At 39.5% G+C, this 16,426-nt stretch overlaps 1 protein-coding gene across 3 annotated transcripts in view; it reads right to left on the bottom strand.

Moving 5' to 3' along the window:
* The window catches only part of CPNE8 (copine 8), a 61,006-nt gene extending 45,020 nt beyond the window's left edge, over window positions 1-15,986 (bottom strand). Inside the window, exon 1 of one of the 3 annotated variants that reach the window (XM_032220862.1) lies at window positions 15,557-15,986. In XM_032220862.1, coding sequence (XP_032076753.1) covers window positions 15,557-15,690 — 134 coding nt within the window. In that variant the 5' untranslated portion in view covers window positions 15,691-15,986. The remainder of the gene's footprint in view (window positions 1-15,556) is intronic. The other 2 variants (XM_032220863.1, XM_032220864.1) reach the window with 2 other exon arrangements.
* Window positions 15,987-16,426: the final 440 nt, after the last annotated feature.

Genomic DNA, 16,426 nt, shown 5'->3' on the forward strand with positions numbered 1-16,426 from the left:
GTAACAAATGCAAAGAAGAAATTAAGTAGTTCCACTTTCTCCCTGCTGCCTGCTACCATCTTACGATTTTCTCACATTAGTGAACTGATCATTTCTTTGAGTTTCTTCTTATTCTTTACATACTTAAAGAAACTTTTTTTGTTATTTTTGGCATTTGTTGCAAGACTAGGTGAGCCTTAGCTTTCTTGACATCATCTTTGTAGATTTGAACTATTTGTTGGTATTCTGTTTTAGTTATGTACCCCACATTTTATTTTTTATACTTGCTCTTTTTGTCCCTCAGTTTCTTAAGATAGTTTTTTGTGCAACCAGGCTGGTTTCATCTTGTGTCTCTTTTTTCCCTCTATGGTATTGTGTTTGATTGGTTTTTTTATAATCTCATTTTTCAGTGTCTCCCAAACATCCTGAATTGTTTTTCCCTTTAAGATTTCCATCCTAATCTCATAGTTTGTTGAAGCCAGCTTTCTTTAAATCTAAAACAATGGATTGACTTTGTTAGATTATCTGTGCCTACATTATGTTGAATTCTAATATGACATAGTGACTCTTCCCCCAAAATTCTTCTACCCTTTCAATCATTACATCCCTATTAGTAAGTATGAAGTCCAGGATAGCTCATCCTCTATTTCCTTCTCTACCTTTTGGTTGACAAAATTGTCAACTAGACATGTCAGGATCTTGTTTGATCTACCAATTGGTGCAGAGTTTATCTCCCAGTTGATATAGCTGCTTGATGGGGCGGAAAATGTCCGTCGTTGGTGATTTCAAGATTCAAATTTCCCTCTTGTGGACAGGGCATACAACCATTTCCTTCCCTTTCTCAAAGAATTCACCACTTCCCCATCAAATCTCTATCCCCTTCTTGGCAATTTGATTAGGTTAAAAGAGACAAGAATCCAGTTCATATAAAATACTGCCCACTTCATCAGAATCTACCACCTCAAATAAATCTTTCATTGGAAGATGTGTCCCTTAACTGAACTTTGACTAACCACCATCTAACTTAGATAAAATTATGAATGATTTTCCTCTATAAAATATCTAGTAAAAAAGGTCACAGTTGCTAGCCAATGATTCATTTTGTCATTCATTAATAGGGTTATTACCGTGTTTCCCCAAAAATACGACTGGTTCTTATATTTTTTTGACCCACGAAATATGGCCTTAGGCTTATTAAAGGGGAGGGCTTATTGTTTTTCGGTTGCCGGGCAGCTGCTCCCTTATGAGCGGGCTCCTGAAGAGCCGGGCACAGCCTCAGGGTCGAATGGCTGTGTTGTGCTGTCGCAGCAGCAACACAGCAGCCATGAGGTGACCGCACTCGCAAGCAGTCACCTGGCAACCCCCCTTCCCAGCCAGGAACAGCGCTGATGATCGATCTAGCAGTATCCGGAAGGCATCAAGCAACGCGAGCGCCTGTTCACTGCCCTCCGCCTCCCGCCGCTTGGCACCTTCAGAATGCCCCTAGGTGAGTGAATGGGCTCTGCATGGCTGGAGAGGGGTGTGTGTGCGTGAGCGGCTTTTCCACTCCCCTCTTGAGTGACTTGCAGGCTCACGATGCCCTTGGCTAACTCTACAGTACCTGCAGAGCCAGGACATCTCTGCTGCTGGTGCTGCCCACCGCTTGCTTTTTTTTTTTTTTTTTGGCTTTCAAAGCACGGAGGATGGATGCTGCTCTGGGAGTACACTCCATGGTTGTGGGCTGCAGAGCATACAACCATAGAGCGTACTCCCAGAGCGGCATTCGTCCTCCGTTGCGGCTTCCAAAGCACGGAGGTAGGCTACTGCTCTGGGAGTACGCTCTATGGTTGTACGCTACCATAGAGCGTACTTCCAAAGCGGCATCCGTCCTCCATGCTTTGAAAGCCAGGAAAAAAAAAAAAAAACAAGTGGCGAGCGGCGCTAGCAACAGAGATGCCCTGGCTCTGCAGGTACTGTAGAGTTAGCCAAGGGCATCGTGAGCCTGCGAGTCGCACATGCAGGGAATGGAAAAGCCGCTTGCGCAATCCCCATCTCCAGCCATGCAGAGCCCATTCACTCACCTAGGGGCATTCCGAAGGCGCCGAGTCGCGGGAGGCAGAGGGCGGTGAACAGGCGCACGCATTGCTTGGTGCCCTCCGGGTACTGCTATATCGGTCAGTGGTGCTGTACCCGGCTGGAAAGGGGGGTTGCCGGGCGGCTGCTTGCAAGTGTGGTCACCTTATGGCTGCTGTGTTGCTGCTGCGACAGCACAACACAGCCATTCAACCCTGAGGTTGTGCCCGGCTCTTCAGGAGCCCGCTCACAAGAGAGCAGCTGCCCGGCAACCTCCCCACTCATCAGCTGAGCACAGCACCACTGACCGACTTAAGAGGTACCCCGAAAGCACCAAGCAAAGCAAGCGCCTTTGCCCCCAACCTCGTTCCCATGGCTTGGCGCCTTTGGGATACCACTAGGTCGGCAAGCGGTGCTCTGCCTGGCCGGAGGGGGGGATTGTCCAGGGGGCTTATTTTCGGGGGGGTGGGCTTATATTTTTGCCCACGCAAAAAATGTGGCAAGGCTTTAGTTTCAGGACAGGTCCTATTTTCAGGGAAACATGGTATTACTGGATGGTATTTTGCAGTCATGAAAAGAACATAAAAAATATGGATGCTTGTCACTCTTACTGTCACAGTATATAGTCAAACCTGAGTTTCAGCAGGCCGTAACTTTTTTAGTTACTTTTCTGGTTCTTCCCCTAAGAATTGGATGGGGTGAAGCTGGAGCTGAGTGATTGTAAATGTTGATGTACTGAATGTTGTTTAGAAGCTGGGATTTTATTTATTTTATTTGGACATTGGTTTTATTACTTTTCTTTGTTTTTTATTATTGTTTTTGTGAGCTGCCCAGGGCAGCCAATTAAACCTTTAAAAAAAAAAAGTAAATACTGATTTATATCCATACTTATCCATAATTACTATATATTATAATTATACTAGCATTGCTTTAGGTGTTTTTATGTCATTTATCTCCTAGAGCAAGTAAATAAATTAAGTATAATACTTATATTAATGAAAAGGAGAGACTGCTGGGAGTATAATGCTTTTTTCAATTTACATTTTGAACCATAAGCCTTTGAACACAATACAATACAATTTTCTTCTAAGTAATTATATTGTAATTTTTTGGTACGATCCTCTCAGGACTATCTCATGTGCAAACATTTTAAGCAATAAAGATGCTTGGTTATTTATTCAGCCTCTATAGTTACCCAACTTGCAAACCGCTCTAGGCAGCTCAGAAATTCAAAAATATGTAAATTTAAAAGTTACAAATTTAAAATCAATTATAAAAACAATACTAATCAAAAGCAAATATCAGATTGGTAACTGAGGACACCAGCCAGCATACTATATTCACTCACTGCTCATGGAAACAGATAGGTCTTTAGTGTCTTAGCCAATAGGCCAGGCCAGGTTTCACAAAATTTCTTATGTGCTGCATATACTAATAGCAAATTAACATGCAGCTTCAGAAAAAGTGCCATTATGCAGGCTTTCATTTTTAACCTCCTTTACTATTTACTCAGGATACTCTACCAAAAACAGAGACAGATAATGTGCTTAACAATTCAAGCAATAGTTAAGAACTATTTAAGAAAATAATTTTCTTACCTACTTAAGAAAACTGTGGAATAGGCAGAACAGAAAAACCCAGTTGCACTTAAATATGCCATTCAGAAATGTTCCATGGCTAAGAATGACATTTGTGAGAAGCCTTCCTCTACTATCTGCATATTTACATATCAAGCTTTTGCTTTTTCTCTCAGTTCCCTGAGGCTGCTACACAGCAGCTTAAGAAACAAAGAATATCATCAGGAAAAGAATTTTGCATGAGGATATTGTATGAATACCTCCCATAAAATATTGCCATATATATGGAAATCCTTTTTTGTAATATAAACACAATAACCCAAGATCATGCAAATGCTTTAGAGTTTACTTGGGAATGAAAATCAGTAAGGTAAAATTTATTCAAAGGACTGAAAATTCACCCACTGAGCAGAAATGATGGTAATTAGGAAGGCTAAACGACTACAAGATTAGAATTTGCAAGAGATAGGAAGGATTTAGATTAAAGGGCTAACAAATACATACTATAAATGGGGACCTGGCTTCACTAAATAACACATTTTTAGATAACCTAAAAATTGTGTTGACTATATATTCAACAGCTATTCCGCTTCAAGAGAAAACTGCCAAATTTATGCTGAGTAAAACTGCAATTTCAGTGAAATAGGAAAACTGACAAATATGCCATAGATATTCAATCTAATGCATATAAACTGCAAGAAAGAAAAATAAGATCAGTTTTGATACAATAAAGACATGATAAAATCTATGCCAGGGATTTCTCAGTGCCAGTTTGTGACTTCATGGCTTGTATGCCAAATAAGTACATTATTCATGAGTCACATTTATTCACATTTGACTACACAATGTGAAAAGTGATAGCGAATACAATAAAAATGTAGGGGAGTTGAGATGGGAAAGATGCTATTATTAATCCATTGTCACCCTAAACCACTTCAACAAGCAGCCAAGTTGTCCAAGTTGCTGGAGTAAGGAGTTAATTAAAATAGTTTAAGAAACATAGAATTCACAAGATTACTGAAAGCGTTGGGGTAATTTTCAAAAAGACAAGCTGAACAACTATAGTGAGGCTTAGTCTTGATATAGAATGACAATATAAAATGGATCCTTGATATTATCACTTCTGATTCTTTTCATTATTGCTTCATTATTAAAGTTCAGAGCATCCATGAAAAATAAATCAGATCAGGAGATGATTAGAATCCACCTATGAAAATCTCTATGAGGTTGACTGAAAATAGCTTGGAATATTTCGAATGTTCCTTTGCTAGTTAATACTGTACCTTTTAGTTACTGCCCAGAAAAATTATTTTATATGATTAGGAAACTATTGCTGTAATATCATCCCCTATAAATTTTGGAACCCATATACAATTCCTTCATTTAAAGATGACACTGTACCTATCTGGAAGCCTCCATTGATGTAAATAGTAAAATAGTAAATTACTCTATGTATTTGAACATTAAGGTTATTACATCTAAGGTTAACAAAAATTTAAGTATAATGGCATATTATCTTCTAGGGACAAGTGTCGCAAATGTTTAGGATAGGGAGTGCATTTGAATTTTTTAAAGTATATTTATTTTTAAATTAAAAAAATGAAAATAGGGTGTGTTGTTGCCCTTAAGTTACAATCTGGAAATTCAAGTCCTAAGCCCTATGCTAATATTCATTTTTCTATCAGAAATAGTCCAAATCAATGATATGGGAAAAAATAAGGTCAGAATTATTATCAAACTACATAAATCTTAGGAACACAAGAAAAAAGCTGAGGAACAGGCGCTCAAGATAGCCAGTCCTGCGAGCTGAGACTGAATTTAAAGACTGGGGACCATTACCAGGGAGGCGTGTCTTCAGAATTTCAATTCAGTCAATGAGCTAGCAGGCTAGAATAATCCATCTTGGATTCTTCCGTCGATATCATGGAGAACAGTTTGCAATGGGAATATACTGAGGGAGAGGTTTTAACCCACAGCAAGAACCAAAGACATGAATTAATTATTTCACTTTACATGAGAAAATCCCTATATTTAATAGTGATTATTAATTAATAATAGTAATAGTAAATGGAAAGAGGGACACATATCTAGGACAGAATACCAACAACTAGCTCAAAACTGCAAAGATGAAGTCAGGAAAACTAAGGCTTAGAATGAAGTTGCAACAAATGTCAAAAATAATTTTTAAAAGTTTCCTTCCACACATAAAAAAGCAAGGAAAAAAGTCAAGGAAACACTCAATCCACTAATGGGAGAAGATGGCAAGGAAGTAATCGGTATTAGAGAGAAAGCAGAACTGCTTAATTATTTGCATCTGTCTTCACACAAAAAGAAAATACAACCCAACTTACCCAAAACAAAGCTATAAAAGACATACTAGAAATACAAATTAAAATGAGCAAGAAAAAGATAAGAGAATACCTGACCTCTCTAGATGGATTCAAATCACCAAGTACTGATGGATTACATTCCAGAGTTCTGAAGGAATGGGGAGATGTGTGACCTCAGAACCATTGTACCATATCTTTCAAAGTTCTTGGAGCACCAGGGAACTTATCTGAGGACTGGAAAAGAGCTGATGTGGTTCCCATCTTAAAAAAAAAAAGGGGGGGGGAGACCCCAGAACCAGGAAACTACAGATCAATCAATCTGACACAATATCTAGAAAGTTCCTGGAAAAATTAATCAAGCAACAAATCTGCAAACACCTAAAGCAAGCAAAATTATAACTGAAAACCAACATGGCCTCGTCAAAAACAGATTATGCCAAACAAATCTTATTTCATTCTTTGACAAAGTGAGTAAACTAGTGAACCAGTGAAATGCTCTGGACATAGTATATTTGAATTTCAGTAAGGCATTTGACAAAGACCACAACCTACTGTTTGGTAAGATAGAAAAATATGGGATGGGCAACACCATCACCAGATGGATTTGTAACTGACAACATGTAGCCCTTAACGGAATTACATCGACATGGAAGGAGTAACCAATGGAGTACCCCAAGGTTCTATTTTAGGCCCAGTACTCTTTTATATCTTCATAAATGATTTAGATGAGGGAATAAAGGGGGAACTCATCAAATTTGCAGATGACACTAAGCTGGCAGGAATAGCCAACGCTCCAGAAGATAGGCTCAAGATGGATTTCATCAGACCTGAAGACTGGGGCCTATCTAACAAAATGAAATTCAATTTAGAGAAAAGTAAGATTTACACTTAGGCAAGAAAAACCAATTGTATGGGTACAGATTAGGTGAAACCTGGCTCAAGTGCAATAAATGTGAGGGATCTTGGAGTCCTAGTGGACAATCACTTAAATATGAGCCAGTAGTATGCAGCAGAAGTCACAGAGGCCAAAGCAACACTACAGAGGGGTAGAATCAAGAACACATAAAGTATTAGTATCACTTTATAAAGCCTTGGTAAGGCCACACTTGGAATACTGCATCCAGTTTTGGTCACCATAATATAAAAAAGATGTTGAGATTCTGGAAAGAGTGCAGAGAACAGCAACAAAGATGATTAGGGGGTTGGAGGTTAAAACATACGAAGAATGGTTGCAGGAATTACCGTATTTTTTGGAGTATACGTTGCCCCAGAGTATAAGACACACCAAGGTTTTGAAGAGGTAAATTAAAAAAACGTAGATAGAGGGATAGAGAGGGAGCGAAAGAGAGAAAAATACAGTAGGTAGATAGGGAGAGAGAGAGAGAGTAGTTAGGTAGATTGGTAGATAAAGGGGAAGAGAGAGATAGAGATAGAGAAATACACTAGGTAGGTAGGGAGAGAGAGTAGGTAGGTAGTAGAGGGATAGAGAGAGAGAAATAGAGAGAGAGAGAAATACAGTAGATAGGTAGGGAGAGAGAAAGTAAGTAGGTTAGTGTTGTGGCCTGGCAGGAGCCGTTGGAGCTGCCACCAGACTCCGACAGCGAGGGACCCTATGAGTCAGCCCTGGAGGATGTGGAGGACCCTGGACAGGGTTCCGACTCCAAGCAGGGCGCAGAGAGATTGGTTGGCCACCAGGTGGCGCCTGAGCCTTGAATCAGTGGGGAGGAGACAAGACAGAGTGATCCAGAAACCAACTGTGAGTTGTTCCGGGATGCACGCCGTCAAAGGGCTACTCGCAGCAAGAACAACTATGTAATTACAGGAGGTAATTACGTTCAGCTGATGGTCATTAAGCTCCTCTCCCAGACTATAAAAGAGACTGCTTGTGCCACACCCTCCTTGCAGAAGTCAACGTTTGGGACTAAAGAGAAACGAACTTGGCAGGCTGGATTGCTGCCAGAGTTTGTTTGCATTACTGCCAAGGTTTCTCGGACTTGCTGCCAAAATCCTTATTGGTTTGTTTATTTGACTTTCAGACACCGAGAGTCTGGGCTTGCTAATTAAAGGACATTCCATTTTATGCTTGTCTCAGCTTTCGTTACTGAACGGAAGAGGGGGTCAGAACAGGTTTGTAAGTAGAGGGATAGAGAGAAAGAGAGAAAGAGAGAGAAATACAGTTAGATAGGGAGAGTAGGTAAGTAGGTAGATAGAGGGAGAGAGAGGAATACAGTAGATAGGTAGGGAGAGAGATTAGGTAGGTAGGTAGGTAGATGTTTCCAGGTGTATTTATCCATGAAAGAAATCGCTGACAATCTGCAGCACCTAAGATTTTGTTTCTGCTGGCATAGCACTTAATCAATGTAATTCTCATCAATCACTCTAAGGAGCTTTCCAAAAGGGAAAAAAAAAGTTTTTGCACTCTTCAAACCTCCCCAAAACAGCAAGTTTTTCGCAAAAATGGGCCTGTTTTTCCCCCCCAAAAAAGGCATGAATAGCCTTGGGGAGGGGGGTTGCAGAGTACTCCTGGGGGAGTGCCCCCCCCAAATGAGCAAAAAAACCACCCTGTTTTTTGCTAAAATGAGCCCGTGTTTTGTCAAAAGAAATTGCATGCATAGTCTTATGGAGTGTTCCTGGGGGTGGGGGAATTGAGCAAAAAAACAGCTCGTTTTTCACTCATTTCTGCCTTCCCCAGGCCCCAGGAGCCCTCTGAAAGCCTCCATAAGGCTATGCATGGCCTTTTTGGTGAAGGAGGCAGGGCTTCAGGAGGCAAAAAATGTTGTATTCCGTGTATAAGACGCACCCAGATTTTCAGCCTCTTTTTTGAGGAAAAAAGGTGTGCTTTATACTCTGAAAAATATGGTAGGTATGTCTAGTGAAAAGAAGGTGTAGGGGAGACATGATAGCATTGTTTCAATATTTGATGGGCTGCCACAAAGAGGAGAGGGTCAGCTTATTTTTCAAAGCAGCATAAGGAAACACAAGAAACAATGGATGGAAACTAAACAAGGAGAGAAGCAACCTAAAACTAAGGAGAAATTTCCTAATGGTGAGAACAATTAACCAGTGGAATGGCTTGCCTTCAGGAGTTGTGGGTGTTGGAGACTTTTAAGAAGAGACTGGACAGCCATTTGTCTGAAATGATATAGAGTCTCCTGTTCAAGCAGGGGATTGAACTACAAAATCTCCAAGATCTATTTCAACTCTTTTATTTATGTTCTATGTTCTAAGCAATAATCAGCCTTATTGTCTCTGCTGTTCCTATGGAACAGATTTTTAGAAGAAAAAACAAAAGGTATGCATTCTTAATAAATAAATACTAACTACATGGTTTAACAAAATTCCAATGAACTATTTATTATGGCATTCATATACTAATTTGCTACATTTATTTATTGATTTGCTAATTTACCGCCCATCTTGCTATGGAGTTACTCTGTTAAAAATGTTAAATACTCAGAAATATGAATATTCCTAGGTCTAATTTCAGCCTCTCTAATTCATCTCTGAAAGTTAAATCTGAATAACACACACACATACATGTATACGTATGTACACACACGCACACACACACACACACACACACACACACCAGGGAGGAGAAATAGTTCTTGACATACATCCACAATTGAGCTCCAAATTTCTATTGCTAAACAAGGCTGTTGTTAAGTAAATTTTGCCCCATTTTATTACCCTTCTTGCTATTAGTTATTAAGCGAATCACTGCAGTTGTTAAATCAGTAACATAGTTGTTAATAAAATAAGGCTTCCCCATTGATTTTGCTTGTCAGAAGGTTGCAAAGGGAGATTACATGAACCCAGGACATTTCAACCATTATCAATACATACCAGTTGCCAAGTGTCTGAATTTCTATCACATGACCATAAGAATGCTGTAACAGTTGTTAAGTATGAAAAATGGTCATAAGTCACTTTTTTCAGTGCCATTATAACTTTGAATGGTCACTGAATTTGTAAGTTATCTGTACACATGAACAATAAAACTGGTAATATTATTTGTTCTATTAACTATTTCATTCATGAACACTTAATCAGAAAACCAAACTACTTAATGATTCTGTCATAGACTCTACTGGTCAGGATGCTTTCCCTCTACTGAAATAATACATTCTCAAAATCCTTATATTCAAGTGTATAAAACATTCTAGAGCAGAAAGCTCAATATAATATACACAGAACCTGAGATGCAACACATTGATTTGATTTTCAATTGAAAATGAGAGTGAAAATCAAAAATATTATATAAAATCATATATAGTCATAATAAACATGCAAGATACTGTAGGTTAAAGAAGTAAGGGCTGGTGCTGAAAGCCAGATTATTAAACCTAGCACCAGGCAAAGCATATTAGTATTTCCTCAGGCAGACTTCAGCTTTATAGTGCGTAACTGATTATTCAATAGGGCACATAAAGACATTATAATGGCCAGCCTGCTTACTGAGTGAGCAATAAAAATAATTCAACAAGGAAGCCTCCAAATGATTTTCAGAAAGACATGTTAAAATCATGTTAACTTATAACAGTGAATGAATGTGAATGGAATCAAATCATTTATAATACAGAATTATACACATAATAAATATCCATCACATTATACTATAAAAGCAGCAATTTAACTACAAAAGAGAGCATACTGTCATAGGTTAAGCAATCTAGCCATCTCATCTCAGAGCAAGATTTACTCATGATAAAACTTTACCTATGTTTGATACTAAAGTGAAAGTCTTAATCCGTTTTAGGATTATGCAAGCACCTAAACTTTTGATGATAACATAAACATTCTTGGTAACAATAAAAAGGGGGTTTGTCACTGACTTTTCTTCTTTTTTACTTTCTAGTCTAATCTACAGTTTTAGGAACTTAGAACTGTTTGCAAACAAAGTACAGCTGCCCCTACAAAGACAATATTAGTAAAATGACAAACCACTGGACAAAATTAAATATTTAACAATAAGTAGAGAGCTACAACACAGGCTTGTGTACTGATAAATGTAACTTGATTTCTGCAGCCATACAGAAAACTACTTGGAAATTTCCTCCTCTACTTTCAGTCTTTAGACTTGTTTCAACTACCCTGCATGAAAAACCAGGAAATGGCCATTGTCCAACATCCTATACAATCTTTTGACTTTATTTCACAGTGGTATCATTCCATCTCCTATGTTATAAACATAAGAAAAATCTAAGTTTAAAAAAACAAAGGTAAAGTATCTCTTTCCTTGAAATCAAGACACCTCTAAATGTGTATAGACCAATGTTTGCCTTTCTATCTGATGCAAAAAATATTTTACACTCCTAGAGCATATTTCACATTTCCTATTTTGAGAGAGACATGCTAAAAAACCTGGTACATGCTTTGCTATTAAATGCATTACTGAAAACAAAATGATCTAGAAGCATGTAGAGACTCTAAATGTCAGAGTGTGTATAAAATGCTCTGTACTCATTCCCACAATGTAGATTTCCTCTCTCCAAAACAGAAAAGGTCAAAAACATTCCACTACATGTAGTCCTTGACTTACAATCATTTGTTTAATGATTGCTCAAAGTTACAGTGGCATTGAAAAAAGTGACTTTATGACCACTTATAACTGTTGCAGCATCATCCCCGGTCACATGATCAAACTTCAGGTACTTGGCAACCAGCATGTATTTATGATAATTGCAACATCTTGTAGTCCTAGGGAGCTTCTGACAAGCAAAGTCAATGAGGGAAACCTAATTCTCTTAACAATCATGTGATTCACTCTAGTGATTCACTTAACAATCATGGAACAACTATGCTAAAATGGGGCATAATTCAGTTAACAACTGTCTTACTTAGCAACCAAAATTTTGCGCCCAATTGTGGTCGAGGACAACCTGTATATTCTTTCCAATCAAGTTGCCACATTTTGCTACGCAGAAAAAGAAGGGAATGGTGTATCACACTATGTATAAAATACTGATTCAATCCCTCATTTAATAGCTCTTTGGATACCCCAATCCCCAATAATACAGCAATTGGACAAATTTTTTCTAAACAGATTGGCTATGGTGGGACATTTACTAGGAATTACTATCACAAGGATAGGTTTTTAGCTCTGACATTACATTTGCATCCTCTGAATATACCCACTCACAACAAGCTTAAAAAAAACAGTTTTCTAATTTTCATTTTTCACGTAAACTTAAGTGCTACACAAGCGAATTCTGAAAGTTCTACCATGCAGAGACAGATCAGCTCTTTTCCACTTTCTAAGAATCAGCTCCTGTGTAGTAAGAATCTTTTAGGCACAACCAAAATCTCCTTTGTAGGATCCCACAACCTTTCAAATGAGAATTAGAAATCACGGAAGCCAGGGATAGAAAGAGGGCAGAGATAATTTACTGATAGCTTTTGGTGTAACTCATCAAAAGGGGTTAATAAATCAAACAGATTAGTTTGATCTAATTAGTTAACTCTATAGATTATGTACACAAAAGCAGAGAAAATACAATACTATGCTAGACTTACAACCATTTATTTGTAACCAATCAAAGTAGCAACAGCACTGAAAAAAGTGACATTGACTTTTACTGTACCTTTTAACACACTTTTAACTATTACAGCATCCACATGGTTCCATGATTAAAATTCAGATGCTTGGCAACTGGTTTATATTTATGACAGTTGCAGTGTCTGGAGATCATGCATTCACTTTTGTGATCTTCTAATGAGCAAAATCAGTGGGAAAAGCAGGTTAACTTTACAACTGTTTTACTAGTTGTAACAACTACAGTGTTACTATTAGTAAACTACATTTACTAATTTAACAACTACAGTGATTCACTTAACAACTGTGACAAGTAAGGTTCCACATAAAAAGGGGCAAAACTCAACTGTCTCATTTAATAACATAAATTCTGGTCGTAAGTCAAGGGCTATCTATATATGTATATCTTTTCTTGGAGGAAGGAATAGAAAAACCAAATAATAAAAATGAACAAATAATGTTTTTAAAGGGCATCATATTTTGATCTAAGAAGAAGGCTGCCATGAAATGCATCCGACAATTAATTAGAATGTGAATGTTAAAACATGCTGAATCTATCAAACATTATGGATCACATAATTTTTCTACATCCTCCAAATTGGTATTGATTTGCTATATAAGTCTATTTCTAATGCTCTTTATTAACATGTGTCCCATCATCTTTTAAATAGCAACATTTACTAAAGCCATTGACAATGAACTATTCCTTCAAATTCTTCTGTACCAGTTTTAAAGATATTAAAGGAAATTGTTTCCACATTTCCAATGTGGAAATGCCATCATAGTGAATAGCTTATTCAATGTCACATAAGCTTGAATGTAAAATTTCTGTTTTGTGTTCTTCCATTTATAGCTATCACGAATTCCTCCAAAGAAAGGCCATTTCCCCAAACAATTGGAGGAAGTTATATATCTATAATGAAAGAATGGTTGAAAATTAACTGCTACAACAAATGAAGTCTGATTTCAGAGCTTTTCCAAAATCTGGAATCACATTTTCCCAACATCATAAACTGGTTGCTGCATTCTCTTGCTTATACAAAAGAACCAAACCTGATTACCTATATTGCAAACAGCAGAATAATGCCATTCTGTGTCTAGTGCAAAATGAAACTAGTGCAAATTTTTTTACAAGTATTCAGAAATGAGAAAAAAAACAATTCAATTCCCATTTAATTTTATTCATTATAAAGGCCTCTGAAAACGAGATAACCATACTGGCATAATATCTTAAAAGAAGCCAAGACATTCTGGAAACAAAAATATGAAATCTTTTCTCTAAATTTTTAAACCATAAGAAGTGACCATTTTCTTCCTTCAACTGCTAGCTTTAATACACGTTACAATTCTTTATTAAAACTTCAGAACATGTATATCTAAAATTTCCTAATAAAATATAAGGAAGGAAACAACATTAAAGGCAATGAATATTGGTTTCATAATGCACAATACCAATTTTCTCGTCTCCTTAATCACCATGCAGGAAGAAGCAGAGTGAGTAGAATGGAGGGGAAATCTGATTACTCCTTTTCTAGTAAGAGAATTTCAAACAATTCTCTTGAAGATACATAGAAGATATATATATATAGTTTGATCGATCGAGCTCCAAAGGAAAATTGGAATATGCATTACTATTGGCAGGTTTGGCCAGAGATAATAAAGTCAGTATGTTCCACTTGTTAGCACATTGTAAACATCAATAATATGGAGCTTAAGATAAAGGGGGCTTTTATATCTTCTGCATGTTTTGACCCCTCACATCCTGGATATAAATTGTTTCAACTTCTACCCTCAAAATGACGGTATAGGGCACTGCACGCCAGAACTACTACTAGACACAAGAATAGTTTTTTTCCCTGAATGCCATCACTCTGCTTAACTACTAATTCCCACAGCACTGTCAATAATTTACTAAGACTGCATTACTATTATTCTTCTCTTCCTTCCTAGTATCTATCTCTCCCACTTATGACTATAACCATGTTGCTTGTATCTTTCAATTTATATTGTTTTTATTTGTTTCCTAATACAATTTGATAGCTAGAGTAACCTTGGCTATCACTAAGTGTTGTATCTTTTTATTCTTGAGGAATGTATTTTATTCTCCTTATGTACACTGTGAGCATAGGTACCAAAGACAAATTCCTTGTGTGCCCAATCACACTTGGCCAATAAAGAATTCTATTCTACTCTGTTCTATTTTACCAAGAAAAGGTTCACACAGACTTTAGTTACAGGTACAGTGCCAACCAGATCAACTGAGTGAAAAGGAGGATGGAAATGTGCATTTGTTATCAGCCTGGTAGAGCTGAACAAATTTAACAACTTTTCAGCATGAAGGAAGTAAAACCCTTTGCTGGATGTCGAAATAGGAAATCCTAAACAAAGACGGATGCCAGAAGCATTTCCTACTCCAAATACCCGATATCAAGCCCAAGAGTAGCCTTCCTTTTAAATTTAGCACCCCACCCTTTTCCCCTCTCCACTCTCCCGTATTTGATTGTTAGTGGCCTTGTGGACCTTTTGACACTGAGAAGCACAGGGAAACCCTTAAGCCACAAGTCTCCTGCTGTGAACCGCCTGGCGGGTGTGCGCGTTACATACACCCCCACCCTCTTTCCGGATTGTACAGCGCAGGAATTTCACACCCCACGAACTTTCACCAGGTTGTGTGTGTCTCTGTGGGGAGGGAGGGGCCGATGCCAACCGGAGCGTCACGGCGGGTCAGGAAAATCACCGACACACGCAGAAAAAAGTCTGCGTCGAGGAACCTCCCGCACTCAACCCACTCGGGGGATTCGTGGGGCGGGTGGCTCCCGTCTTGGCTGTCGTGGGGTTGAGGAAAGCCCAACACCCAGCAGGATCTGAGGGGAAAAGGAAAAAAAAGACGCTACTCCGACGGTTGCGACCCTCCCAAGCGGCCAGCTAGGCAAAAGCAGATTTTCCGTTCACACGTTCGCTCGCCCCACAGAAACGCGTGGTGGGTCCACTCCCCCGACCCTTTTGTCCCGTCCAGGAACATGAAACGCCTCCAGAGAAACGCACCTCACAACCCCCCCTTTTCCTCTCCTCCTTCGCCTCACCTGCAAGACACGGAGATCTCCACCCGGGTGGCCGGGACGTTGGCGCTCACCGCGTTAAAATCCCCCACGGACGCCATATTCCCGTAGCTCTCCAGCTTGGGCAGCTGCCCCAACAGTTTTTCCGGACCGAACATGTGGGGCCAAAAGGCGGGGCGAGGCGTGGGGGGGGGAGAAGGTGGTGCTAACGGAATTTAGCGGGCAGGCACAGAGCGCAAGCTGCGGAGAGGGGCGGGGAGGAGGCGGAGGAGGGACGGAGCGGCTTGGTGAGGCGCGCGGGTCTGCGAACGCCGAACGCGGACTGCCTGGAAGGGACAGCAGGCGCGAGGGAACGGAGTGGGTTCGTGACGTCACCGCCTTCGGGAGACGTGCGTGAACGTGCCCCCCCTCTTTCCCCTGGGTATGCGGGAGGAGTGGGGGGGGGGTCTCCCACTTGGCGGTTGGAATTTGGCGCGAAGCCGTTTTTTGCTCTGTTTCTTGAGGCGGCGAGAAGCGGGGGGGGGGGGGGGGGGGGGGGGAAGAGAAGGAATCTCCGGATGAGGTGAAGATGCGCGTTTCCCGCAAAGTTCAAGTATTGTTTGTACTACGTGGCAGACGTGACTCAGCGAGGCACTTGACACTGAGGGAAAGTTTAATTAAAAAAAAACCCTAAAACAGTCACAAGAAACCAACGAGTTAACAAACCTCTCAACCCATCCCCACGTCGCGGCTTTCCTTAAGGCTACTAGTGAACTAGTATTACTAGTGAACATTCACATAGTCATTGCGGTTTATTTAGGCTACGAGGCGAAGTCCACCCTGGTTGCGGTGATTAAGCCGGGTTTTTCTCCCCACTCAGATCCTGCTGGGTGTTGGGCTTTCCTCAACCCTATG

The sequence above is a fragment of the Thamnophis elegans genome, chromosome 7 (assembly GCF_009769535.1).
Source record: "Thamnophis elegans isolate rThaEle1 chromosome 7, rThaEle1.pri, whole genome shotgun sequence".
Classification (NCBI taxonomy): domain Eukaryota; kingdom Metazoa; phylum Chordata; class Lepidosauria; order Squamata; family Colubridae; genus Thamnophis; species Thamnophis elegans.